A 27,017-nucleotide genomic window follows, 5' to 3' on the forward strand; every position below is an offset into this window, starting at 1 on the left:
AAAAGTGATGGCACATAATTGTGAAAAACGTGTGGACGCAATTCGTACATATAACGAGAAAATCGCGGACGCAACTTGCATGCAGCCACTGTGGCTTATGAGTTGTGAGTAGGTTACATAGCCGGTGAATGGACACTTAAGGATTCTCAAACCTTTTAACTAAATAACTCTATTTAATTCAGAATTTCTGAACAAAAATATGTATGTATCGTATATCAGAATTGTATTTGTATGCAACATAAAATTCACATTTTCATTATGTTAAAACAAATTATGTTTTTAAAAAGTCAATCATTAAAAAATACAAGTTTTTCTATTAAATGAATACCAACACTTGTGTAAAGAAGCACTGATATTTACTAATATATATTATTGTTTTACTTGCTTTACTTTTTTACTATTTTTTATAAAGTAAGAGATATTATAGTTAAGTACAACTATAAAAGTTTTTAAAATTTTAGATGGTATTAGGTATAAAATATTGTACTTTTTGCCCTTGTTTTATTGTTTCAGATGAATTCATTTCACTCATGTTTAAATAATATTTTATTGGTTATAAACTATAACACTTAAAAGCAATTAAAAAAGTTCATGCACCTAGAAAGATAGTTGAGTGTTTTTTTCAAAACAAAAAAAAAAAAAAATGTCAAAGTGTTCATTCACAGGACTTAAGATATATGTGTGAGTAAACCCAGTAAATAAACAGTTATTAATTTAGTGGAATTTTGTCAATTGTAAACGCCAGTGCTTAAATATCAATTAAATAGTTAAAAAAATGCTTAAAACCAATAAAATATATGTACAAAAAGATTAACTCCATCAAAACTTACCTTGTCGAAACATTTATCGGTAGAATTAAAAACGTAGCAAAAAAAATGTAACAAATTAAATAATTTTGTAAAAATTATGGTGATAATTAATGGAAGAAAAGCTTATTATTCTTTCAAATGAATAATGCTCTTACGATAATAATATTTATAGTGTTACTTTATTATAAGTTCAATATAGTGTTAAGCTAAATGCATCACTATATTAATTGATGTATGTCCTATTATTTAAAGAAAACAGTGAAGTGTTCATTTAATGGACCTGTTTATTCATTGGCTCTGTTACCTATGTACCAGATTCAGAGATATAGATTCAGTTGTTATGTGTAACATTAAATTTAAAAGGAAAAAAAGAAAATTACTAAAATATAAGAATTAAGGAAGTAATTTAATTTATAATTTATAGTTTTTAAATTATGTAAGAATCTTCAATGACATAAAAATAAAAAAATAAAAATGTAAACAAGCAGGCCCCACTCTGTTTTAAATTAGGTGTTGAGTGGATTACTATTATAAGTATATTAAGTTTAAATTACAATATAAAACCATTATACAAGGAACATAATTCTGAACAATTAGCCTAAGCCACTAATTTTATTTCAAGGTATGTATTTTTGATATAGCTATTAAAGATTTATTTTATTTTTAGTGGTGAATTGTGAGTAAATATTTTAGGGAGAGTGGAAATTAAAATTATAAATAGTTTATTTTAATTGGTTAATAAACAAATCTTTTATCTCATACTTTTATTATTATGGTAGGTTAATATAATTTTTTCTTGGATAATGAATTACTTAATTTTATTACTACAACAATAAATGTTTTGCCATATAATAAAATTTACATCACTTAAAATTTAATTTCATCTCTCTTTAAAAACCATAAAACAACAAAAATAAATTCATAAATTGATTCTTATTATTTTCAAATTAATCAAAAATGCTATTGAGGGTATTAAAATTCATAATAATAAGATAGGATACATAAAGGTTTTAAATTTACAAGTTTTAAATTAAAAATAATTAATATCGTTATTTATTATTTAAATTGTTAATAATTTTTAAAATTTGAATTAAAAATGTCTTTAAAAAATAATTATCTTTACATATTTTCAAATTTTATGGTTCCTATATAAAACACTTATGAAGAATCTTGTATTCAATTTTCAAAAATTAGATAAAAAATAACATTTTCATGAATTTCTAACTAAAAAATATTTTGCAATGTCTTGTAACTTTTATAAAATTCTAACTTCAAATGTATGTAAAAAAAAAAATTGTATTTACAACTTTTATATAGATATACAAACAATTTAAATGATATCTATCATATTCAATTTTCAACGATTTTTATATGTTCATAAATTTATTGACATTTATAAAAAAAAATTTCAATCATCTATACATAGCTTAAAAAAGTCAAAATATTTTAAAAATTATAAAGTCTATAAAAATGATAATATTGATAAAAATTCCAAGTTTCTGTGGCTATTCTTTTTTGAATTTTAACAAAATAAGAAATTAATTTAGTCAACTTCTAGTGTAGTACAAAAATTCTCATTTAATTCTTTGATTGTTTTTACCTAGAAAACAATAGGGAAGTTTTGACCTCTTAAGAGTAAAGATTAAATGCAATTTGCTATCCAAAACCACCCTTAAAGTTGAAAATAGAAACATTTTATTAACAACTTATAGTTTTCTCATATGTAAAAAAATAACATAATTGACATACATTTTTTTCATCATAAGTAAAACTGATAAAGACACCGGTGAAATCTACAATAATTAGAAAAGATAAGACTAAAATGTATAAAGATTCTAAGTTGTGAGAAATATATTAACACTGATTATAATTTTGTTAGATACTTTTGAAGCTAAATCAGATCTATGTTTTAGTTTAAGTTGTATCATTAATACACATTAAGAATATTATATTTCATTTTAACTTTCAAGTATCAATTCAATGTTGAGGTAGGTAATCAGCATATATTTCAACAAACAATTTTCTATGAAAAAGATAAAATAATAATGATAATTTTTTTTAATATTAATAATCCCACAGACCCCTACATTCATAAGATGATCAGTCATACGATTCATTTAGCTTGGTGTTTAGATGTAAGCCCAATGTTTCTCTGACTGATGGACAGAAAAATAGGAAAAGCTGTAAAATTATAATATTATACCAGTGGTAATCAAAAACAAACATTTTAGCTCTTGATATCATTATTTTTAAGAATATGGGTCTCAAATATATTCATGTTAGCTACCCCTGTATTATACTATCAAAATATTTATTATTATTTTTTTTTAATTTGTGTTTTTAAATATCACGATTATTTTTGCTAACAATGTTTAAGATATTTTATTTCTAACAAGGAAAGTATATAATAAAATGACGCTACTGTAAAAATTTGCTTATCATTTACTGTTTTCCTGCATTCACTATTTAATTTTTGGTATAAATCTGTCACCGTTACACTTCATTTGATCTGAGTATCTACTTGATAAATTATCATAACATCCTTTATAAAAATAAGTTTTTCTTAGAAATATACTGATTACTATGATTACTAATGTACTAAAAAAGTTTACCTGGTTATAAAAAAAAAAAAAAAATGAAGTAGTAAACAGCTGGCGTTCTTCTTTTTATATTTGAGATTGAATAGAAAAGTTGATTGTTGGTTTTCTATAATACACTTCTACGCGAATTGCTGAAAAATAGAAACAAATTATAAACATTGTATAAACAACCATATATTATATATTTTATTTAAATACAAATATTGCCATAAGTGATTGTATAAAGTGATTACATAATTTAACATTATATGTATTATGAGTAGATTCGTTAGAGAGAGTAGTGTACTCACCAATTCGATTAGTTACTGTTTTGCGTATGAAATAAAATACTATTAATTGAGAAATAAAAATGAACGACAAAAAAAAAAAATCAATGAAAAAACGATTTGTCGGCGTCTTGATTAAGCTGAAAAACGGCTTAGATTCGTCCATCAAAAATAAAAAGGACCACTGATAAGTTGTATTATCAAGCAAAAACTATCAAACTACTCGATTGTTTAAAATTATTTAATTATTCGATTGTGTTCCTATAAACCAAGGATAGGCAACTGACGGTCCTTGAGCTTTTTTTATCTGGCCCGTGCTACATTTTCAAATTACATCATAAATTTTTAAGTTAAAAATTCACATAAACAGAATAAATGCCAATTAAAATGCATATTTTGAATGACTTTTTTTGCTTTTTATGCTTTGGCCCGCTAGACCGTTAGATTTTAATTTTCTAAAAATCGACCCTTTAGTAATTTTGAGTTACCCACACCTGCAATAAATCATAGAATAATTTTGAGTTTTGACTAAAAGGAAAGCATATCTAATTAATTAATCGATTTTGCATTTCTACAACTATTAAACTATGGACTTGCTATTAACTTATCAGCATTAACCAATCATTATATTAACTTTTCACTTTTCGATTTCACTGTTTCTGTTATGCGTATTAATTATTTAATTTATTTGTTATGCTCCCAGAAAAAAAGTCTTCTATTGTTTGAAAGCATTTTTTGGATAGACCTAAATACCCTTGACGCGGCAATTAATTTGAATAATTTGTGAAAATATACATTAAATATCAAATAGAACTAATTTCTTAAATTTAGATCACCAAAAAAAACACCGATACAGAAAACTACTTTTTATCCGACAATTGTTATTGAAGCCCGGTAAGACTGTGAATAAAAACACGACGACTTTTCCGGCGTGACGAACTTAAATATTTTCCGAATCATCTTATCATCTACGTCTACGTATAACGACATATTAACGCGTTCATACACGATCACCCTTTTCGGGGTGGATCTAGGTAGATAGAGGTAGGTAGCTGATATATAGTTAGACGGGTACCTACAATAAGAACAATAAGAACCACAATAATGACTTACTTAACGGGATCCGGAAATGGCAGACTTTAGTGGGTTAGTAATGGTTCATAAATTACCATTTGCTAGACGGTGACGGCGGCAATGAAATTTGTTTGATGGAGTAATGGACGACGCGTTGAACAAAAGTTGGGAAGATAAATCAGCCTACTGTTGACACATCGACTACTATCTACTGTCAGTGTTGGCCGTGGAATGTGATGGCGACGGGTAGCGTTCTAGTCATACACCGTCGACGTGTATTGTTTCTCAGCTATGACGTCAATACTATCGTGTGGTGGGCGGTCGTGGTCGTTATTGATTAAACGTTAATAGCAGGAGGGTAGGGCGGTGGACGGGCGCTGTTGCCAATGTTAACGCGATGCTGCCATGTTTAGTCATGCAAAATGCAACGTAGCAGTAACTTGGCTAAACCAGCGTACTCGGCGTGGGCACGCTAATCTCATTTTGGCGGGACGGTACTGATTTTAAAACAACCCGACAAACGTCATCGCGTACAACCGTTGAAAATCGTCGCATTTTAATTAATGGCCGCTGAATAATATCAGAACTTTTTTAGTAGACCACGACTGGTAGTATACAGCAGCTCTTGGTTCTTTATTAATAATTAAAGTAACTTCTGTTTTATGGTTGCAGAGAAAAATGTATTGAATGATATGGACTGCTTATAAACAAAAGTAATTTATTGGATTAAAATACTATTTAAACTTTTTTTCAATTAAATATTTTATTCTATTTATCAAGTTTAAATTGTTTTACAGCTGTGATTAAATACTTTTTTGTGCTAAAATTTACAAGTCTATAAGAAGTTTACTCCATCGAGTCGAGGCTGTAAAATAAGTATTTTGATTTTAGACAATCCTTTAAAATATGTAAGGTGAAGTTAGATATAATGCATACTGTCGTTCTTGAACAACAACCACTTTAACGTGTTCCAAAAAAAATAATAATCAATAATACTAAATATTAGTTATATAAGTTATATGACCTTCTAACATTTAGTTGATTATTCTGCCACTAGATGGCAAAACATATATCAAAAACGTCTTTTTATTGGAAAAATATACGTACGTGCAATGTGCTATGTTTTGTGATAATTGTGATGGTTTATTAATAGATTTAAAACTGAATTTTGTTTACAATAAAAATTTTTGTCACATTATAAATATCACGAACTTTGATTTCGTTTACCTAACTTACAGTATTTATATTATTGTTATCCATGAAAATGATAATACTGATTGTCTACTGTCATTTCTGAATGACACCATTAACTACGCACTTCACTTTTATACAATGCAGTTACTTAAAGTTATTCGATATCTATATTCCGCATTTTTAATTATGTACTTCTTGTTTCTAAAAGTATATCTTTATAATGAACAAATTAAATGATCGTGAAATTTCTCAAATTTTAAATAACAAGGTTCCTTACGAGTCTGAGATGATCTTAAATCTATTGACGAAAATTTTGAAGAATTTAGTAATCTTGATAATTTTTCAAATTTATTTATGTATTGAAAATTTACTTGATGATTTTTTGGAAGTATTTAAGTATAGACGTTAAATATTTAACGTCTATTTAATTTTGAATAATAAAAATAAAGTTATTACTCCAGGTTACATTCTTTCGGAATTTCTGAAAAGTAGTCAAAAAAATTTCGTATTGTACTTTACTATTTTAATATAGTAATATAAATGTATTTATAAGTCATAATACTTTAAAAGTGGTTTAAAATTTTTCTTGATTAAAAGATTGGATTTTAATATATTATACTTTTTGATATGCTAAATTTGATATAGTGGTATGTATAGGCTTACTATTCCTTTATAGTTTATAGTATATCACTTAATATAGTAACTGAATGATTCAACCAATTGCCCTCCTTTTAGAAGTTGTTATAGCATCCCTTCCTATTACTGCCGTTATATTTTTATTTTTTACTTTAATTAAATAGCTGATTATAAAAATGAAACTATAATTTTTTTATTTGATCGAGGGAGAAGAGGTGGTGTGAGATTTTTTTGAAAATCTAAGAGGGACTTTGAGTAAAAAAAAAGGTTGAGAATCAGTGCTCTACAATATATAGAACTAACTCGTATTATGTTCATCCTTTTTGCTTCGACTGAAATGTGCATCGAAGTCAACACTAATCCAGTTTGGGTCTCACTGAAGGTTCTTTCTAGATTAATGAAGTTCAGTTTATTTATCTCCAAACCCAATTCCTTGATGATGAGCTCCACTAATTTCTTCTTGGTAATGAGTACGTCCATATTGTTAATTTCGATTAATTCTCTTTTCTGTATTATTTTTATGTTGGCTATGTTTGTCACTTTGATTATTTTATCCTGTATAATTTGTACAGCTTCCTAATCTCCTCATATCAATATTATCATCCTTTCCATTTTTTAGACTTACGATCCTGTCACCGATAGTGTCTAGTTCATTCCGGATCTTATTCATTTTACTAATTCTGGAAATGATTCCATGCCTAGGTCAGCGCACAGGTCCGGTATCTGTCGAGATAATTTTTGATTTCCTTCATTAGGTTCTCTTTGTCGCATTTCTGGTGGAGTTAACAGTGATTTATCCGATGTACTTTTTTGGGTATTTCGTCCAGTTATATCCAACCATGTTCCACACGTTTTAACTATATCACCAGTCTTCTCTAGCCTTTTTTTCGATTTATTTCACTTCATTCAGATTCCACCATTATGTAATGGAGGTTTCTGCATATTTTCTTAATTTATCTGTATTATCATCATCTCCTGATTTCCACACAACATTTCCTGTTGTCAGTACCGTTTCTCCTTGCATGTAGGATTATTTTTTACATTAGCTAGTATTTTTTGTCCAAGTTTCTTCGTTACGATGTAGCAATTGAATATTATAACTGTGTATTATTTTAGTTCTATGTGGATATTCTTGGTCTCAAGATTAAGTTCAACATGGATTTAATGTGCAATGGATTTAATGAACAATTGATCTTCGCTGAATGAGTAAAGGCTGTTTTACGGGCGCTACCTGTACTCAAGATGTCTTTGGGCAATGGTGATAGTGAGAATTATTGTATGATTACTGAGAAGTACGGAATAGGTAAATCGACTGTTGGGACATACGTCATGTATAAACATGAAGTTTATCAGCACAACTGAATATAATTCAGGCACACGTAAATGTTTAAAACAGCCGAAAAATCTTGTTCTCGAAAATGCTTTATTTACTCTCATATACTTAATTCTATACCATTTTATATTGTTAAACTTTATCTTCTAATTAAATTTACAGTGACGACAAGTTATTATTATATTACTCACGCACCATTATATTACTCTTAGCTATTTCTTTGATTCATTGTACTTTCTTAATTATCTGTCTATTTTTGTTTTTATTAATTCGAATATTTAATTATTAAAATTGTTAATTTTCTGTTACATAACTTTAATTGTTATATATATTATTGTAATTGTTGAAACTAATGGTTTTCACCAAGTTTCTAATAAAAAAAAAAAAAAAAAAAATATTATTTATGTAACAGTAAATATTACACATTCCGATAAGTGGTGAAATAATTCACGAAAATGCATGTTTATTTCACTGTGAAATCACAAAGGAAGAAGGTGGTTTTACTACTAGTAAAGGTTGGCTAGACAATTTTAAACATCGGAATGGTATTAGGCGCCTTAAAATAACGGATATAAAACTTCCATGTGACAAAGCATCAATCGAACCATTTTGATATGAGTTGCAGTGAGTCATGAATGAGTCATAAAAAAAATTTAATAAGTAAAGCTGTTATTTTTGTTCCAGAATTAGTTGGCAATTCCTGCTCAATATCAAAATCAATCACTGATTTGTCGAATAAACCGTAGAGTGAGATTCAAAGTTCAAATTAGACATCTTTGTGCATTTGCTTATGTTTAATGAATAAAAGTGTATAATATTTTAATGATTTAATTGATTCAAATTATTTTGTTAAAAGTGAAAATTATTTGTATGTAATACTTGGAAAATAATTAAAATAAATTGCGTTAAATATAATTTACAATTATAAATGTATTAACATAAATTAGCTCAATATATTGAAATAAATTTTTGTTCTTTTAGCTAAAAAGTATAAAAATTAGAATTACTCGTATAGATATTAATAGGTAGAACTTACCTGGTTTTAATTTTAAAAGTTATAAGATCTAAAATACAATCAATACAATGTTAATTTTTATAGTACTGATCTGAAGAAAAACATAATATTTAACAAGATATTTAAAATTGAAAAATAGTTGAGCGACATCATTACTCATTAGTGTTGATATTTGTTCACGGTCACTGCCAATATCTACCAGCACCACCGCACGTGAAAAAGCATCAATAATTTTAGATATCACGTAGGTACTTGTAATTATTATTAATAATTACTTGTAAATTACTATTAATATAAAATAATTGATCATACTAATTATTAATATTTAACGATATGTCATTAAGGTATTAAATGGCACGTCAATAACGCCATCAAGGAGGGGATGAGTAAGGGTGTAGTCAACCCTTCCTATGCGTAATTTTTGTAGTTAATTTGTCTATGATTTAATTGAATCTAATAACCTATGCAGTCTAATCACTAATAATAAGTATAATTTTTTTATTTAAATAAATGTTAATTTTATAATTTGTTACCTATCTAAATATATTATAGTTGAAATTATCAATCTATAACCTCTTAAAATAACTGCGTACCTACTTAAATATCATATAATATCGTGCACTTGGAATAATAATTTATTTATTAACTAACGGCCTTAGTTTTCGGGCTTAAATAAGATTAATACAACAAAAGTAATAAATAATTTATATTATTAGTGGTTTCTAATATTAGAGTAATTATTTATTTGACTTGTTAAAAATGTAAAGCTAAGACTACTATTTTATGAACCCACACTAAATTATGTCAATATCTTAGTTTTAAGACAAGTTAAAAACAGTTAAATACTAATATATTTTAAACATTATTATTTATAGTAACATGAAATATCCTCGTAAAAATACTAAAAATACAAAATGTATTATGTGATATATGAGTAAAGACACACAGAAACAACACGTGTAAATAGATTATTATGAAAATAAATTTATATACATAATAAACAGTTGAAAACTATAATGTGTAATGACTGTTTTTTTTTTTTTTTTTTTAATACGTTTATTTATTTTTTAAGTTAACACAATATTTAAAAGTATTAAATAAAGAATAAAATAAAATTTCCGAACCCTAAGCTTGTAGTGATGTAGGAAATTATATAAATATATAAATGTAAATTAAATAATATACAAATTTTAGAGAATAAATTAAACAATTACAATGTTTTCTGTTATAAATCAATTCATATGAGATATTCTATAAATTATGAAAAACTTAAAATACATGAGCTAAATATATTTTTTGATAATTAAAAATCTATTAAAATAGTTTTAAAATATATATATATGAATTTATTTCTTTAAACAAATCATTACTAAACGTCCTTTAAAATTATTTTTATTGTGTTTACACAATATGATTGAACATAATTTTGTACCTAACGAATTAAAGTGCACAGGACCCAAATAATTAATGAATTTTTAACCAAAATTTGTATTTGTAGCTAAAACTTTAATATCATATAACCTGTTATGTCTTATGGGAAATCTTTTATCAAGTTATGAGGTTAAGAAAATACTAGAATTTTTTGTATACAAACATAATTGCTTATTTTTTGTATAGAAGTTCAAGTGGAAAGATATTAAATTGTTTGTAGTTGACAAATTTAAATCTGATGCGATTATCTTTTTTTAAACATAATATACGAATTATATTATTTTAATGAATCCTTAAACTAATAGTTTTCACATCTCCTTCTTCAACACCTCCAACTACAAACAGCCCAAGGGACGGTTCTTTTGGATCCACGATCACTTATACATATATCCATATACAGCTGATGACTTTATTATATTGTTCCACTTTATAACGTTAAAGTTCAGTAGAAAAACTCTTTTTGTACCAAACTATGACTATCTTCGATATTTATCACAATAAAAGATAAAAGTTTAAAGATAAAGATAAAATCTATAAAAAAAAAAATTAATTTTAAAAGATATTCCATACTAATCTATTTCATCAAAAATAGTCCATTTTTAATTATACCTGTGGAAGTCACAAACAGTCCAAAATATGTCAAAATTAGAGAGGAAATGAATTAATTAAATATTTCCCAGTACTTAAACGTATTGTAGGATATTAAAAAAAAGTCGCTTAAATACATTGCGATTTTTACAAATTCGCTCAAAGTTCAAATGCAAACCACCCTTGAAATACATTATCATTAGTATACTTATCTATCTCTATTTATCATTAAAATGGATTTTATTAAGAGAAATCTCTAAGGCAAATACTTATATCAAATTGTATTGATATATAATTGAGTAAATAATAAAAAAGATGTGTTTGATGTATATAATATTATATACGTAAGATGACTGTACTATCACAGATCTTACACTCGTTATAGGATACTCATATAATATATATAAGTAATTATGTTATCGTAATACTTAACGACTGAAAATTGTCCGTATCATGTTTGTATATTATTAAATTGTTGTACCTACCAATTAAAAAAACGCTGTCGATTTAGCGGGGTCTAAGTATGGATATTGATACTTGATGTATTATTTTAATAGCTATCATTATATTGTTTATTATAATGTATCGTCGTTATAAATTGAAAATACATTTCTGACAAATAAATAAAACGGACACTTAAGTCACCCTAGACATACTACATTAGTATGCGCAGTTGACGAATAATATACTTAATATTTAGTTCATTGCCATTTGCCAGACAATAAGAAGATATTTTAAAAATATGATTTTAGTAATATTAAAGACATGTTCCTCTTCAAAGATCTGTCCATGACGACGCAATAAGCCAAAAACTAAGTCACTTCTCGTATTTTATACATAATATTATGAAATATAATTAATAATCAATAAAATACGATGTTATTATTTTTAAACAATTTCATTACAATAATTATTTAGTCCACACTCCACAATAAAACAAATAAATAGCAAAATATAAAATAATATTATTCTATTAATTTTCATTTCTATTTTTACATAATATACTTAAAAGTGTATGTTATATCATTACTACGGCATACAGGTAGATTAAAAATATTGTTATATTTTTTTAAATGCTTAATGCTTGTTATTATGTTATCATATGTTTTTAGTTATTTTTGGTTAATGGTACAATTATTGTGTTATGGTTAAAAACTTACCTTTTTTTTATTAATTCATATTTTTAATTTAGTTTTCTTCTTATTATGTCTTTGTATTTCTAATATATGTTTGTTTGTCTATTAAATAAATTATTGTGTGATTATCAGAGTAGTTTTTAGTTTTTTATAGGTATTTTAATTTTAATTTTATATGTTTTTCAAATCGTCTATGAATATACCAAAATATTTAACAGTGCATTGTAGTGCGTGCGTTAAACATTGATTGAATAGACTCACACCTTTCAGTACATTTAACATTGTAGTTGTTAATTATTAAACTAGCAAAGATAATATTTAAAAAAAAAAAATATGGTCGACCAATCTTAGAATAATAAATAAGTATCAACCAAGGCGTGACATAGATATATAGCGCAAAAAATTCGGTGCCGCAGCTCGAATATAATATACTATATTTAATAAGTTGGATTAGGATAAGATAAGTCTTCGTAGTTAAGTAATCTCACCTTAGAATAAAACGCAACTAGTTAAGGCTAAAATAGTTTGATCAGCTGATTTTATAATATATAGTTTTGTAATGGGAATCTATTCATAAGAACGCACCAAAAATGCATATTACGAATAATCATTAGTGCACTTGGAATAATAATAAGTTTACGATTGCTGATACTCACGGGGTGGTAAAGAAATGATATGTACTTTTGTATTAATTATGATAAAGATAAACACGCGAATAATTTATTATTTTATTAAATCGTCATCAATAAATTATTTTATTTTAAGCAATATTCCGTGATATTAAAAATAAAAATAAATGATTATAACACATATAACTTACAGGTAATAACTTAATATATTTTCTCTTTTAATATTTAGGCTAGCTTTGCGTATATTTAATAAAAGTTGACATCCAGCAACTTCTTTCAATTGTTTTTCACGTAACAAATTATTTTTAATAATTTCCATTTCAGCTAATGCATTTTTTAGTTTGATATTGTCTTCACAAAAATCCACGTCATCGACCTGTGTTTGCAAATTCTTATTAAGATATAAATAAAAAATATTAAATTTATAATAATCACACCATTTTCTTACCTCACATATCGGTTGTTTTTTGAGTTTATTAACCGTCAAATCATCTTTTAAATTGATATCAGTTTGTGGCTAAAATACGATTTCAAAATATTTAAAACTTACTATTTATGTTAATATAGTATATATTTTAAATATTATACATGGTAATATTTCAAAACTTAAAAACTTTAAATTCGTCAGATAAATATTAATTCTCTATTTAGTAAAGTACTAAAGTATAAATAGACATAATTTAAAAGACGATAGAATAGGTAAAAATTAAACAATGTTTTTTTCATTATTATTATTATTTATTATTGTTTCAATTAGATATTAACATGTAGGTACCTATGATCTTTGAGAAATGCTTCTTAATATCACACTGTTTAAGGGTAATTAAAAAAATACAAAAATAAGCGAATTTCTTACCTTACAAATAGGTCGGTTTTCGCATTTATTTACCGTAAAATCTCCTTTTGAATTAGAATCAGTTTGGCACTAAAATACAATTTTGTATATTTAAAACTTATAATTTATGTTATCATAATATAAATTATAAGTATTATACATGATAATATAGTAAAGTACAAAATAAAATACTGTTTTTAAGGTAATTAAAGAAGTACAAAAAAAGTACGTATATATTGGGATTTGATTTTATAATATTAATAAACAATTTTCTTACTTTGCAAATTGGTTGGTTTTCGGATTTATTTACAGTAAAATCTTCATTTGAATTAGAATCAGCCTGAGACTAAAAATAATTTTAAAATATTTATAGCATACAATTTAATATTTATATTAATATATAGGTATCAAACATATTAATACTTTGAAACATAAAAGCTTAGGATTCTTTAGATAAATATTATATAGATAAAGATAGAATATATTATAATTCATAAGATGATAGAGTAGACGATATCTTAATTTTTTATTATTATTTATTATTGCAAATTTTTTCAACGTGTAATACTTGCGCAAGTTGAAATAATGATTTTTTTTATGTATACCTGCAAGCTGCTTTTAAAGCTATATTATTTTAATTTAACTGAATTTTTTAAATTTAAACATTCAGTAATAGTGTGATACCTTTATTATGTTCAATAATTATCTACTTAAAGAATATGTAATAAATAATAATTTTAAGTGTACGAAACTAATTGAATTATATGACTTACACATGCACAAAAATCAATCGGTTTATTTTGAAATATTTTCTGACCTGAACTGAATGAAATAAATCCAAATATTTTTTTCATAGATGTAAAAATATATTCTATGTAATTTTTTTTGTCTTGATCTGACGATTTGACGTCTAACAACTAAAGCATATCTCGAAAAATTATAAATCTGTTTAAAATTGATATTTATTTCATAATTTTATAATTAGGTAGATATATATCATTTTAAAATAAATTCACTAGTAGTTAAAATCAACAATGTACAGCAATGACATATCTTTTAAATTTAATTGGGAGGGAACTTAATTTTTGAAATAAAAGTAAAAACCTGAATGTTTTTAGGTTCTACATAATTCAAAATTAACATACTATACATAGGTAAATAGTACTTAGGTGCCCTTGACAAATCCTAATTATGTAAAAATACAAGGAAATGGAAATAAATAGAAAACGCGATGTTCATAGGAATTATCTGATTTAATAATAATTAATTACATAAGGTAACTTGTAATATCATGAGCTTTAACGGTTAAGTATGTACTTAAAAAATAAATATATAAATTAATAATAAAGTGTATACTTATAAATAGAACATAAATAACTAGTTTATTTGTAAAAAGCCTTTAAAAGATCTAAAAAAAAATAACAAATACGTATTTATTTATAATATAAATAAAATATATAAAATTTTATATATTACCCTCTTCATACACTAAGAGATTTGAAATTAAATGTTTCCAATTTAAAACTTACATTTTAATCTAGATAGAAACATAAAAATGTGTGATACTGTAGAAACATAATTATTGTAGTATACATTTTTTAATATTTTGAATACTAAAAATTAAAACATCTTAAGTCATGACTGACCGCACATTAAATAAGTTTATTTATATTATTTTTAAATGTATTAAATTATACCTATATAGGTGAAGCCAGTGAAACTACTAAATCTCTCATTTAATTAATTAACCTAAAATTATTCATTGTTAAGTAATTTCTAAAAGCAAAGTTTTCATTGAGTACCTACTCATGTTTATAATTAGGGACATTAGGTTAATTTCAACAAAATAATATTTAAAAAGTTTTACTTTACCTTGAAAATTTCATCTTCATCCATGTACATTTTAAGACAGTTTACTAATCCGTTTATGATGTTGCACTGATCATTTAGTAATGATTCATTAAAATTTTCAAATGTATTGCACTGGTAATACCATAATAAAGCAGTTAAATATTAAAAAAAGATTTCCTATATCCTAACAAAAAAAAATTTATTCAACTTATTAATTGTACGTATAACACTATAATATATATTTTTATTAGGGATTCGAGATATTTATTAGGGTTGAAAAAAAAAACAAAAAAAAAAATTAAGTGTTTTAAAGTATATTATTATATGCAGCTTTATTGTATCAAAATTACGAAAATATACGAAAAAATTTAAATATTATCTTATAATTGTAGGTGTATAATAAATAATAATTAATTATTTATTTAACAAATATTAATAGGCATACTACAATAAACTCACACATTCATAAGATAGTTTCTTGTTATTTATATTACAATTACCGTAACATAATCCACGAGAAATTGAGTCCAACAGCTGAAAAATATGAAAACAATTTTTCTCTGAATTGTAAAAAGTATAAGGAAATAATTATATATTTTTTTTCAACATATCCTAACTCAAATTTGAAATAATAAATCATTTTGAGTTTTCAAAGTATAATTTGAATATATACAAAGCAATAATTGCGTAAGTTATATTTATATAGGTAATATTGATTATTTTCAATATACCTAAAATTAAAACTTTATGTCAAACCTCAAAATTGAAATTTGATACATACGGTGGAAATTTGATTTGCTTTTACGTAGGTTAGGTGAAGTTTGATTATTCTTTTAAATTTTATTAAGTCTATTTGACTAAACATTCTTATCTATTTAGAATTTATTTAAACATTATATTTAGTTACTGTACTGCGCTTTCGTTTATCCTATAAGAGAACATGGTGAAGATTGAAGATGTATAAGATCCTTTAATTGCTGCAGCTAAAAACATAAATACACGATTGAAGTTTTTACGAACTATTGCATCCAAAAATATTATCACCAATCCCATTCTACATTCTATTCTAAAACCAAACTTTATTTCAAACCTTCTTACCAATTAAGTCGATTATTCTTTAGTAATATTGGTTAATTAAGTACTACATACCAGGAGTGGCTCATTTGGGGAGATTTTGAGACTACGTCTCCCCTAAAAAAAACAGGTATTTGTAAATAATAATTAATTAAAAATAAAAATGTATAGAAATATTTTTATTTGAATTGAAAATATATTATTTCATTTTCTTAATTTATTATTATTGAAGGCCACAACATCTAAAACCTATAAAAATATTGTTCTGGTCATTTCGACGATGATCGCATTTTCAGCCCAACAGTTTCAATCGTAAATCGTAATGTGGTAATGGCATGGGTGTATGATTAATTTAACGGAGGGATCGGGAAAAATAGCCGCGTATTATAGACGCTCTTGAAACTGGGTTTACGGCAATATTTTTTGTGCCACAGCACCGTTATTAATCACTGTACACTGACATAATTAATTACATTTATTATTTAATAAATATTATATATTTATGCTATTTGATATTAGTTATTTTCAACATTTTAATGTTAATTGTAGTTACTATCAAAATGCAAAAAAAACCAAATAATAGACTGGAAATTTAAATCATTATGAATGTACATGTATGTAAAATATAATTAAGTATAATAAATTATCCAATAAAAGGGCTTTTCTTATTAGTTGTTGTATAGAGTTAATTTTATAGAATTTAAGTTTCCTTAGAATATTTATTCACGAGCCGCTACTACTACATACCTACAATCTACTGGCTATTTATCAACTTGTAGCTTACGTTCTCGTATCTCTCTCTTAATCTCATTATTCGCATTAAATTAGTTTAGGTTAGGTAGCTTAATATTATGATTTAAATTCTCCTATAATTAATCTTATATTAATCGCTAATGTAAAGAATCCTGTTTTCCATTTTAAATAACTTAGATTTTGATGAAAAATTTTTCATTCATCACGTACCCAACAGTTTAAATTAAAATATATTCCTTGCGAGAAATTTAAAACTGACATGGGCTTAGGTCACAAGGGAAAAAATTGTATTTGTATAAACTTTCATATATAACTCAAAAATTAATAATTTCCAATAACTTTTTTTCGTCATTATTTTTAAAACAATAAAAAATATATTTCCAAAAATAAAAATAATATTTTGATATATGTAATTCTAAACTAGAATTATATTAAAAAGTAAAATTGTTAATACTAAATTATACTTTCTAAAATATAAATAGTTTTAATTAATCTTACTTCATTCAATTGTGTATCACTAATAAAATGTCTTAGACGTTTTTTTAACCTTTCGATAGTTTTTTCTAAATCTGCATATAGTGACTTTTGCATATGTTTTTTGAGTGGTGTGAACACACTTTTTGACATTTTTACCTAAATTTAATACATCTAAATTATATTGTGTTTATATTGCACAAACATCATAAGCATATTAATTAACTTTATTATAGTAAAAATATTTAATAATTTAAACATTAAAAAATAATTTTAAAATGTCTTAAACTATGATAATGAAAAAAGTTCCTGTTTACCTGTTCAGTATATTCATAAAATGCTTCTCTTTGGTCGTTGAGATCGGTTGTCCAATGTCGATCATCTGTAAAATCATTTTCAAAGTCTTTTTTTTCAGAATATACCTAGACACACGAAAAAAAAATTAAATATTAGATAACATAATACAAAAAAAATTAAAATTCTTTAAAAACACGGTGGGCTTAAGACAATTTATTTTATTTTGTATTGAGCACAAACATTTTTAAGAAGGATTAAGTAGAAAAATAACAAAAATTATTGAATAAATAATAAATATTACTTGACGGGTTTGACAATCGTAAAATGCTTTCATAGCTTCGATAGGGTTTGCTGACCATAGCTGATTTTCCTTACATCGAATTGTGGTCATTATAGTTTCAACACTTTGTAAGTGGACAAACTTAATATACTAATTTAAATTTTAAAAGGAATTACTGATTTTGAGTAAAAGATTTTGTCGGTACAATTAAATATATTTTTCTTATATTTTTATTATTTATTATATTTTGTAACTAAGGGTGACTAATATATTTATAAAAAATAAATTAGACTAACAATTTATTTACTATCACATTAAGAAAAAAATAAGCTCATCAATTGATTAATTGATTTTCATTAATTATTTAATAATCTTATATCTTAAAAATATTTTGAAGGTAGTATAACGTCATAACACGGGTGTCGTTATGAAGGTCTTACAGTATAACAAAATAATATCAGAAGTAATATGTTATTATGTGAATTATGTAATATTTGTAAAATTTTTAATGTCAATTATTATTTTTTGTTCTGAGTACAGATGACGCAATGAAGTACATTTTTATGAATATCGACACTCACTGTTAAAGATGTTTTTTGTCAAACGTCAATATTGAGAAACAATTAAAATATTATATTAAACAGGGACAAAGGTTCAAAAGTATTCCCTCAGAACTTTTAAAAATAATCTGAAAAAACAAAAAAAAATTATTGAAAAACGAGAATATTTACGTATACTCGATTTATAGCCAAAATCAATGTTGTTCTCTTGTTGTACCTGATTCTCGCAATGATGAAATACTGTGAAGAAACTTAAAATGTTCTACTAAATATTTATGCAAGCATTTTCTATGTATCATACATAAATGTTTAAGAAAGAAATTTTTAGAAATAGAGTAGTAATATACATAAATATAACATGTAAATATGTAATAATTTTTACGTAAATATAGTTGTCGGTAATTACATTTTTTATCATACAACTTTGGTGATGGCAGTTGTGGATGACCACTGACCAGTATGAAATAAAAAAAGTTCATGCCACCACCATCTTGTCTCACTAAAGTATTATTTGATATAATAAAGTAAATACGATAGATCGTACAAAACAAAAAAATTATTATTTATTGCCCATCTATATTATAGTAATATTTTCAGAAACCCATATAAATTCAATGGTTCCTTTTGTTCCATGCATTACTCATAATAATTATAATATTTGTTCCATGACGATAATATACCTGTATACTAAGGTATCGTCCATAATTTCATACCCGCTCCCATGACTTTTTTGGTGCAAGTATCTAATTCAAAATCTATGCCTACGCATGTTCATGTTTCGACTAAAAGTTGGACATTTTTACGGAAATTCGTAAATTTTGATTCGATTGATGTATAAACAGTAAAAAAGTGGGTGTTTCAGTTTTTTTTATTTTAGTATAGAAACATACGTAATACCATTGAGTATACTATATATACTCAATGGTATTACGTATGTTTCACGATTATTTTTGTCCTGGGCCTCGAACAGTCACCGGCGAATGTCAATATACACAAACTTGAATTTAATTGACGAATGTTGACAAATAAAAAAAAAAAATACGGATATTGACTACCTAGTGAATGCTTACAGCTTACATATAGCATAATTTTAAACATTATGACTTGACAATTATTTTGGTGCACCAATGGTCAACATTCACAGAAAGGTATATGTTTATACACAATAAATAAATTTTTTAATTGTAGCTAAATCACTATACACTCGTAAAATAACAATCGGCGATTTATCGTAAGTAATATAATATTATAGATACTTACTAGTTACCAGGTAATAAGTAAATATACGTTTTATTAGTATATTTTACCAATAAACATAATTATTTTATTCATACCTACATTTCTAATTATTAATTGTAATCGGTAATACGCAGTATGACGTTGCATCTGCAGTAGATAGTGTAAATAGAACCATTTTTTGAGAGTAGATTTGTATCTATATTTTATACTAAATACTTGTCATTCAGCTATACAGAATAAAAATCAAACATTTTTCCATAATAAAATTCAGCAGTTCGTAATGTTTATCACACTTAGTATAATATTAGATTTCATGGGATAATTTATTTCAAACAGAAAAATCGAAATACTAAAATTGTATCACAATGACACATATTGTGTTCGCCTATCCGCTATCCCTATTCGCCTATACCAGAAAATGCGCTATCTTAACTTCAGTTTCAATACCACCACCAGCTAGTCTATTATAAAATGATTATTGATTTAGGACAGGGATGGCAAATAGATGGCACGCGTGCCAAGCTTGGCACGCGTGAGATTTTCGATGGCACTCGAAAAACTTTCATTTGTCCATATTTATGTATATTAATAATATATATTTCACAACGAGGTATTGTTATCTTATCTTTTTTTTTATTTAATAGTATTTAGTACAGAACTACGACGGCTCAGATATCTTATCTTTATTATTATAAAATATAATTTATATGTTGTAATATAGTGGAACACTAGATTACTAGAAGTGTGTGGACAAGTTAATATTACTCGTATATAGGTAATCAGTTCTCGTTGGTGTATTGAGAGAATACACCGTGTGCGAATTTTACGTTATTATATTAATTTTTATTTAAAATGTCACATGCAAAAAAACAAAAATTACAGGATGTTCGAAATTTTTTACCATCATGGACAATTGAATATGGTTTTATTAAATATGGAGATAAAAGTCGATGCGGTCTGTGCTCTGAAATTATTGTATCTCGGACATCTTCTATCAAACGACATTTTGAAACAAACCACAAAGAAATTTCAGAGTTAAATATTACTGAAAGGAAAGAAGTTATTTCTCAACGCTTGAAGGTAATTGAAAACCAATCTAATTTGTTATGTAAATTCGTAAAAACTTCTAATAATGTCACTGAAGCAAGTTTTGAAATTTCTCATTTAATTGCCAAACACTCAAAACCATTTTGTGAGGGCGAGTTTTTAAAAACGGTCATGTTAAAAGCTGCTCCTAGTTTATTCCAGGATTTTAATAATAAAGATAAGATACTTCAGAGAATTCAAGAATTACAACTAAGTAGAAATACTATTAAAGAAAGAATTTTAAAAATGACCGTCAATATTTCTGATCAACTTCAGTCTGATATTAATAGTTGTGATTTCTTCTCGATTTGTTTGGATGAAACAACAGATATAAAGTCATCTGCTAGATTAGCAATTTTCTCACGTTTTTCAAACGGGAATGAAATGCGTGAGGAACTTTTAAAATTAGCTAATATACCAGAAAGAACAAGAGGTACAGATGTTTGTGATATTGTTGTCAATGAATTAAAAAAACTCAACACAAATTTAAAAAAAATTATTTCTGTTACGACGGATGGAGCACCCAATATCGTATGACTGGAGCATCAATAGGTTTTGTTAAGTTATTTGAAAAGCATGTTGGACATCCAATAATTGGATTTCACTGCATCATACACCAGCAAATGTTGTGTTCCAAAGTCGGCACAAGTGATTTAAAAGAATTGTCAGAACAAGTTAATAAAATTATTAATTTTATAGTTGCTCGTGATATGCATAAAAGACAATTTAAAAAAATTTTAAATGATGTTAACTGTGAATATGATACTCTTTTATTGTGCAATAATGTACGCTGGCTAAGCCGGGCTACATCATTAGAACGATTTGTAAATTGTTTGGACGAAATTCGCCTATTTTTACATGATAATAAGACTGAATTTAAAGAACTTTATAATACAGAGTGGCTTGTAAAATTGATGTTTTTCACAGATCTAACATTACATTTGAACACTTTGAATAAAAAGTTACAAGGACGCGGTAAAACAATTAAAGTCATGTTTGGATTAATAAAAGGTTTTGAAATGAAAATAGATATGTTTATTAACGATGTCAAATCTGGAAAATTTCTATACTTTCCAAAAGTGAAAAAAATGTTAGGTGAAGTGGACATTTTTGAACAAAGCAATTGGGATTTTACCAATGAATTTTCAAATATTGTTGGTTTGATTAAAATACAGTTTTCACAAAGGTTTCATGATTTTAAGAAAATTGAAAAATTAATAAAAATTATTAATTATCCCGATTTATTCGATGTGCAAGATTTTAATGAATACTATCTTAATTGGATGGAATTAGAAAATTTAGAAATGCAGTTAATCGATTTGCAAACTAATCCAATTTGGACAAATAAATTTGTGAATATGCGAAAGCGTATCGAAGAATTGGAACGTCATCGAATACATAACGAAGAAACAGATTGCGGCGTTGACAACATAATATTAGAAGTATGGAATAATATTCCAGAAAATTTTTCTTCTGTCAAAAAATTAGCAATTTCATTGTTAACAATTTTTTCTTCAACATATGCTTGCGAAAGTCTCTTTTCGGTATTAAATCATACACATTCAAAGGCTAGGAACAGATTAACGGAGGAAGATTCGGCAGCATGTATTACCTTGCAATCAACATCATATCAACCAGATATAAAAAACCTTTCAACCAATATGAAGCAAAAGATTTCTAACAAACAATAATAATTTAATATTTTTTTCACATTATTTCCATTTTTACATAATTTTCTACATTATAATCATAAATTTTTCATTTATATTTTGTATTTGTATTTTGCTGTGCTAATAAAAATAATTATGGCACGGCTGAAAATTTTTTTGAATTATGTTAAAATTGGCACGTAGAAAAAAACCTATTTGCCATCCCTGATTTAGGAAATATTTAAATAGCAATATGTACACTGTACAGATATCAATTATTGTACCAATTATAAATGTACCTATATAAATGAACTGCAATGAACTACTAAATTATACTATACTTCGTAATTAATTAATTTGTATTGCAGTACTTACTACAAAAGATAACTAAATTACCTCATCTATGTATATCGTATTTAATAAGTGGTGAATAAACGATACAAGACCGGATGGCAGTATTGTGGTAAATAGTTCCCATCGATTCCTTGTTCTTCTGAACAGAAAAAAATAAAAGGAACCAATCTTCAGACTTCAGTTGTTAGAAATATTACACATTGTTTAAAAGTATTATACATTACTAGATATATTATTAAATGGTTGCTAATAAAACTCATTTTAGCCTAACTTAAATACACGTTGCTGCTACTTTGTTTTATTAAATTAAAAACTTGGTTAACATTTAAAATGGACGAACAAAAATTGCTAGTTTGGATCTATTAAAATAATATACATCGGAATATTGAAGTGAAAGTTGATACAACCATAAAACCATTCACAAATGAAAAAATATATTGATGTTACGTTTAAATTATTTCAATATAATATTATGTGTACATTGTAAATATACATTTATACAAGTCCTTGTCCTACACCTGTCCTTCACTACTGTGCACACCAAAGCACACATGAGTATAACGGTGTTCGTCAATTGCGCCGGATTTGGGACACTACCTAAAAAAGGTGTATTAAAAAGGTATACATCAATTGCACCGAAGAATTTGACAATGACAAAAACTGTCTTAATTGGTTTTAATTTTTATAATAATTATATTATATTAATTATATTATTTTTATAATAATTTGTACAACAATAAACAAAAATATATACATTACACACAATTTATACAATTTATAATCTAAAAGTCAATAACTGTAAAAGTTTTAAAATATTTGATATACAAGTGACTTATCAGGAAACATCAGCTTTATCAGATTGTGAGGCAATTAAAAATATGTCGAACAAATGGTCAAATATTATATTTTATTTTGCCATGTCTAATAATTTCTCATGTCGGTTCAATACTCAAATTGTCTTGATTTTGGTGTCAATATTTACTTTTCTAAAAAAATAAATTAAAGAAAGTAAGAAAGTCAGCAGAAAGTCCTTCAAGGACAGTAAAAGCTGAAGAAGAAGAAGAAGAAAAAAATAAATTAAAAATAGAAAATATAGATATAAATGAAGATTTTTATTTAATTACTTTATAAAAAATGTTTGTAGTGGTAGCTTATGCGTTTTACAAATTCAAACATATCTAAATTTCCATTTAAATATTTGGATATTTTTTCGTCAGCTAGTTTTTTGTTTTTTATACTTATGATTTTTTATTTTATTTTCTTTCTCGACGCTATTTATTTTTATGTATGATTGAAGTTGAATCATTTTTAAAACTTTTGAAATCAATAGAAATTGTATTATACACGTTTATATAATGATATATTTAAGAATCGATCAGCGCAATTGATGTACACAATTTATAACATTCAAATACTGATCGGCGCAATTGATATATACCTGAGTATAATAGGACCCTTATACGAACAATAACTATACGTTTATCTTACCGTATCGTTTTTGAGTTTTTCCCCACCCCGTACAAAACATTTTCACCACCGAGACAGTATTACTACCGTCAAATTTCTCAAGTATATCCGTACAGCAAACGTCCTTGGGTATGCGCACGAGCTGACAGCAGCGGCGCGTAACCCATGACAACCGACCAATGATCAATAAAATATAAAATACTAAAAATCTATGTAACACAGCCATGCGATAGCAAAGGCACGCTTTTCGTATAATTATTAACATTTCATTATTGCCTAATGATCACTGCTGTTATTATTATCATAACTAAAGTGGACCATAGAAGTATTATTTTATTTGTGATGACGAGGAATGATTAACCTTGAGAGCAAAGCAGTGTTCCGAATGATAAAAAATTATTTTTATTATTATTTTTTGTTTTTCTGACATAAAAGTTTTATTTGACATTATTTAAAATAGTATATTTTAAAAAAAGCTCTATATATTTACAATTTACATAAGATTATAAATTATTTATTTTAGGTAGGTACACTTTGTTTTATTAAAAAAACAAATTAAGGATTAAAATTTAACATCGTAATACATTTATAGATTAACATAGACACATAATACTTCAGATATATAAAACGATTATTTTCTTTGTAAATTATTAAATAAACAGAAGATAACCGTTCAGCCTTAAGTATTGCTCTTATAGTCTCATATATTTTTCATTTATTTTATTTTCTATTAGTAGAATTTAGGAAAAATATTTTGATCAAAGATTTTATCGAACATAATTTAAAATCAAATTTTATTATTATGTATTATTTTATTGTAATATGTCCATTGCAATAACTTGTATACGACATATCTACTAACTTAAATTGGGTGATTGTACTGAAATAATAATTATTATGTTACCTACATGACTCCATGTATATAATATTGTACATTTATATATTATATGTATATAGCACACACACAATACGATTATCTGCTGACTGATTCAATGATTTATTAATTATTTACACTCAATTAACTGTAAGGCTTATGCCTTATATTGCCAATCTAAGAGTGGTAGTTCAGTGTAGACTGTAGAATGAGACATTATTAGACATAAACATCTTTCTATTACTTTCTGAATTCCCAATGACTAAATGACTATAGAATACTGTAGTTGGTTCTACAGCTACCTGCTATTGTAAAACTTAATTTTGAAGTATTTAGTAGATTATATAACCTAATACTAATGTTCACAAGAAAACTAAAAAGCCAGATAATAAATAAGTACCTTTTAAATGTAAATAGTTTCGCTATTTTCGTTTTTTGGTCTTTTCAAGTCATAGTACCCAAAAATTTATCTGCGGTTCTTCAATTTTTTTTTTTTGAAGAAATGTATTGAGTGGCTGTTACAGTTTTTTTACTTAATTTTCAGTTAAAATAAAACAACATTTAAAATAATATATTTTTTAATATTTTTTATCGTTATAATTTTTTAAATATTTCTACTTTTCTGAATGAAAATATAGATTTTTAATTTCATATTCTAAAGTGGAATATTTTCTAAGTGTTTTGATGCATAAAAATTAAAATTCGGACGAGAAGTTTATGAGTTATACACTTATAACATTACAACTTAAAGTATTTTAAGTTTAGGTAAGCGAAGTGAAGTGACACGACTAAATGTAGATATGTAGGTACACCACATACTGTCTAAACTTAAAATATCTTTAAGCTATAATTCTTTCTGGCTTACGCATAATATAGACAAAACGCATTTACGCATAAAATCATTTTTTTTAATGTTTTTGAGTAATCTTAGAGTAAAAACACATACCTATTACAAAAATTATAGAAGATAACATTTTTGAGGGTTTAAAATATCGGTTTTTTTATTTTATTAATACTTGACTTAATATTCAACTTTCTAAACAAAAAAAGAAAATACAAATTTAAATAATTTAAAAAAAAATTTTAAGACAATATTTAAACAAATCCATAAGTCACACTCTCAAAAACATTATTCTCTATAATTTTAGTACTTAAGGAAAAACATGAATTTTTACGCAAAACTAATTTTTGACAAAATCGATTATAATTTTTGTTATAATTCAAAAACGAATAACCGTAGATACTTAGATTTTCACCAAACGCTTATATTGTCATTTTCTACGTACCTACATTATAAAACTCAAAGTATTTTGAGTTTTGACTCTTTGTGAGGTAGGATTAAATCCTATGAATTTTCATTGATAGATATCTTCAATAATTTTCGCTTTTTTTTTTAGTTCTTTTTCTATAAATGTCGGATAAATATTTATGTTGTGACAACGGCATGAATAATTAGCACGATGACCCAATTGAAATATCGAATGGCATCAATGCGGTTCCTCATGTCAACGTT

General features: G+C 25.6%; 1 protein-coding gene across 1 annotated transcript; it reads left to right on the forward strand.

Annotated features, from left to right (window-relative positions):
• The first annotated feature begins 19,962 nt into the window (after positions 1 to 19,962).
• On the forward strand, positions 19,963 to 22,851 carry LOC112600255 (zinc finger BED domain-containing protein 5-like). The gene is made up of 3 exons (XM_025347441.1): positions 19,963 to 19,983; positions 20,957 to 21,601; positions 21,724 to 22,851. The coding sequence occupies exons 1-3, from the start codon at positions 19,963 to 19,965 to the stop codon at positions 22,849 to 22,851; spliced, it is 1,794 nt and encodes a 597-aa protein (XP_025203226.1).
• Positions 22,852 to 27,017: the final 4,166 nt, after the last annotated feature.

Source organism: Melanaphis sacchari, unplaced genomic scaffold, assembly GCF_002803265.2.
Source record: "Melanaphis sacchari strain LSU unplaced genomic scaffold, SCAv2.0 Contig62_pilon_pilon, whole genome shotgun sequence".
Lineage (NCBI taxonomy): Eukaryota > Metazoa > Arthropoda > Insecta > Hemiptera > Aphididae > Melanaphis > Melanaphis sacchari.